At 44.9% G+C, this 3,655-nt stretch overlaps 1 protein-coding gene across 1 annotated transcript in view; it reads left to right on the forward strand.

Moving 5' to 3' along the window:
* The window catches only part of arhgef3l (Rho guanine nucleotide exchange factor (GEF) 3, like), a 26,598-nt gene extending 23,144 nt beyond the window's left edge, over window positions 1-3,454 (forward strand). The window contains exon 10 of the mRNA XM_070440591.1: window positions 3,099-3,454. Coding sequence (XP_070296692.1) covers window positions 3,099-3,352 — 254 coding nt within the window. The 3' untranslated portion in view covers window positions 3,353-3,454. The remainder of the gene's footprint in view (window positions 1-3,098) is intronic.
* Window positions 3,455-3,655: the final 201 nt, after the last annotated feature.

Here is a 3,655-nt window from a genome sequence, read left to right on the forward strand (position 1 = left end):
ACAACAGTATACACCAATATAGATTTGGTAGCATTGCCTTTTAAATTGTTACCTTGGGTCAAACGGTTCGGGTAGCCTTCCACAAGCTTCCCACAATAAGTTGGCTTTTTCAGTTCTGCCCACAAATGTTTAATAAGACGAGGTCAGGGCTTTGTGAAGGCCACTCAATACCTTGACTTTGTTGTCATTAAGGCATTTTGCACAACTTTGGAAGTATGCTTGGGGTCATTGCCATTTGGAACCATTTGCGACCAAGCTTTAACTTCCTGACTGATGTTTTGAGATGTTGCTTCAATATATCCACATAAATTTCTTCTCGTGATGCCATCTATTTTGTGAAGTGCACCAGTCCCTCCTGCAGCAAAGCACCCCACAACATGATGCTGCCACCCCGTGCTTCACAGTTGGGATGGTTTTTCTTCGGCTTGCAACCTCCCCCTTTTTCCTCCAACATAAAGATGATCATTATGGCCAAACAGTTCTATTTTTGTTTCTTCAGACCAGAGGACATTCTCCAAAAGTACGGTCTTTTTCCATGTGCAGTTGCAAACCGTAGTCTGGATTTTTATGGCGGTTTTGGAGCAGTGGCTTCTTCTTGGCTGACGGCCTTTCAGGTTTTGTCGATATAGGACTCGTTTTACTATGGATATAGTACTTTTGTACCTGTTTCCTCCTGCATCTTCACAAGGTCCTTTGCTGTTGTTCTGGGATTGATTTGCCACTTTTCACACCAAAGTACGTTCATCTCTATGAGACAGAACGCGTCCTTCCTGAGCGGTATGACGGCTGTGTGGTCCCATGGTGTTATACTTGCGTACTATTGCTTGTACAGATGAACGTGGTACCTTCAGGCGTTTGGAAATTGCTCCCAAATGGTGAACAGACTTGTGGAGGTCGACAATGTTTTTCTGAGTTTCTGTGCTGATTCTTTTTGATTTTCCATGATGTCAAGCAGAGACACAGAGTTTGAAGGTAGACCTTGAAATACATCCACAGGTACACCTCCAATTGACTCAAATTATGTCAATTAGCCTATCAGAAGCTTCTAAAGCCATGACATCATTTTCTGGAATTTTCCAAGCTGCTTAAAGGCACAGTCAACTTAGTGTATGTAAACTTCTGACCCACTGGAATTGTGATACAGTGAATTCATCTGTCTGTAAACAATTGTTGTTGTTGTGTCATGCACAAGTAGATGTCCTAACCGACTTTCAAAAACTATAGTTTGTTAATTAGCAAGACATTTGAGTGGTTGAAAACAAGTTTCTCTCACATATGTGTAAATTCAGTCTATGTACTATGACTCACACTCTCTAGGTTCTAACAACCTAGGACTACCTCCTCTAACCACTAGGCTACCCGTCCCTCTAACCATAGGCACCGTCCTCTAACCATAGGCTACCCGCTCTCTAACCACTAGGCTAACCGCCTCCTCTAACCACCTAGGCTACCTGCCTCCTCTACCACTAGCACCGCCTCTCTACCACTAGGCTACCTGCCTCCTCTAACACTAGGCTACCTGCCTCCTCTAACCACTAGGCTACCTGCCTCCTCTAACCACTAGGCTACCTGCCTCCTCTAACACTAGGCTACCTGCCTCCTCTAACCACTAGGCTACCTGCCTCCTTAACCACTAGGCTACCTGCTCCTCTAACCACTAGGCTACCTGCCGCCCCAATTGTTTCTGAGGTTACTATTATATACAGTGCGTTCAGAAAGTATTCAGACCCCTTGACTTTTTTCCACGTTGTTACATTAGTTTTAATTTAAATTTGATTCAATTAATTGTTTTCCTCATCAATCTACACACAATACCCCATAATCACAAAGCGAAAACTACAATTTCTAAAAACATGTTTTTGCTTGTCATTATGGGGTGTTGTGATGTCATTATGGGGTTTGTGATTATTATGGGTGTTGTGATGTCATTATGGGTGTTGTGTGATGTCATTATGGGGTGTTGTGATAGTCATTATGGGTGTTTGGATGTCATTATGGGTGTTGTGATGTCATTATGGGTGTTGTGATGTCATTATGGGGTGTTGTGATGTCATTATGGGTGTTTGATTGTCATTATGGGGTGTTGTGATGTCATTATGGGGTGTTGTGATGTTCATTATGGGGTGTTGTGATGTCATTATGGGGGTTGTTTCATTATGGGTTTTTTTATGTTTTGTGTCATTATGGGGTGTTGTGATGTCATTATGGGGTGTTGTCATTATGGGTTTGTGTTGTCATTATGGGGTGTTTGATGCTATTGTTTGTTGTCATTATGGGTGTTGTGATGTCATTATGGGTTGTGATGTCATGATGTCATTATAGAGTATTGTGATGTCATTATGGGGTGTTGTGTGTAGATTGATGAGGAGGAAAAAAACAATTTAATCAATTTTAGAATAAGGCTGTAACATAAAAAATGGAAAAAGTCAGAATACTTTCTGAATGCATTGTGTATCCGTCGTCCCGTAGAAGCTCCATGTGTTCCGTTTGAGCTGTGTCTGGTTCTGACCCCCTCGGTGGAGGACAAAGAAGGGGGGTGGTCTTTCAGGTGTACCGCCAGCCCCTCCCACCGCCACGCTCCACCTAGAAGACCTACCTGACGGGGAGGCGGGGCGGGGGAGGGGCCTTCAGGGGGGCCTTCACCAGCGGCAACGACAAAGGTATGGAGGACTGTTTTTACAGCGTCTGTTTTAAACTGACTGTTACTAAGTGTTACTAAGTGTTACTAAGTGTTACTGGACTGTTACCAAGTGTTACTGACTGTTACCAAGTGTTACTGACTGTTACCAAGTGTTACTGACTGTTACCAAGTGTTACTGACTGTTACCAAGTGTTACCGACTGTTACCAAGTGTTACCGACTGTTACCAAGTGTTACCGACTGTTACCAAGTGTTACCGACTGTTACCGACTGTTACCGACTGTTACCGACTGTTACCAGGTGTTACCAGGTGTTACCAGGTGTTACCAGGTGTTACTAGGTGTTACTAGGTGTTACTAGGTGTTACTAGGTGTTACATAAAACAGGTTTGGGCCATGATGATGACTTTCCTCATTCTCTCTCTCTGTTCTCTCTCCCCTCCTGTGTGTGTCTGTCAGTACGTAACTGTCTCCGGGTGTCCAGTAGGGGGCGCTCTAAGGCCCAGTCTCACAGTCTCCAGGCCAACGACTCATTCAACAAGCAGCAGTGGATCTCCTGCCTGCGCCAGGCCATGGTCCAATCACGAGACAGGGACGCCCAGGTCAGCCAATCACCGCTGTCGTCCCGCCTCTCCCCAGACTTCGCCCTGTACCACATCGCAGAGCTGAGTCTGAGCTCAGACACCGAGATGGCAGACCAGAGCAGTCAATGACCGAGCAGAGTGATCCGTGACAGGCAGACTAGACAAATCAAAGACTGATCAACCAATTGCTTATCAATAGTCCCATGATGCATTTCGAGGTGGTGGTGTTATTAAACATGAAGGATGTGTACGCTGGTCAGTACAGTTTTATAAGGGGAGAGGGGGGGGGGTGTTATATTGGCTCGTAATGTAATGTGCCTTCTAGCCTGGATGCCAGGCTGTTTGTGCTCTCTTGTCTCAACTCCTTATGGAATCGTTATGCAGAACAATGACAACGGAGATCTGGGACGAGGCGGACATACTGTGGAGATC

Source organism: Salvelinus sp. IW2-2015, unplaced genomic scaffold, assembly GCF_002910315.2.
Source record: "Salvelinus sp. IW2-2015 unplaced genomic scaffold, ASM291031v2 Un_scaffold2701, whole genome shotgun sequence".
In the NCBI taxonomy this organism is placed as follows: Eukaryota; Metazoa; Chordata; class Actinopteri; order Salmoniformes; family Salmonidae; genus Salvelinus; species Salvelinus sp. IW2-2015.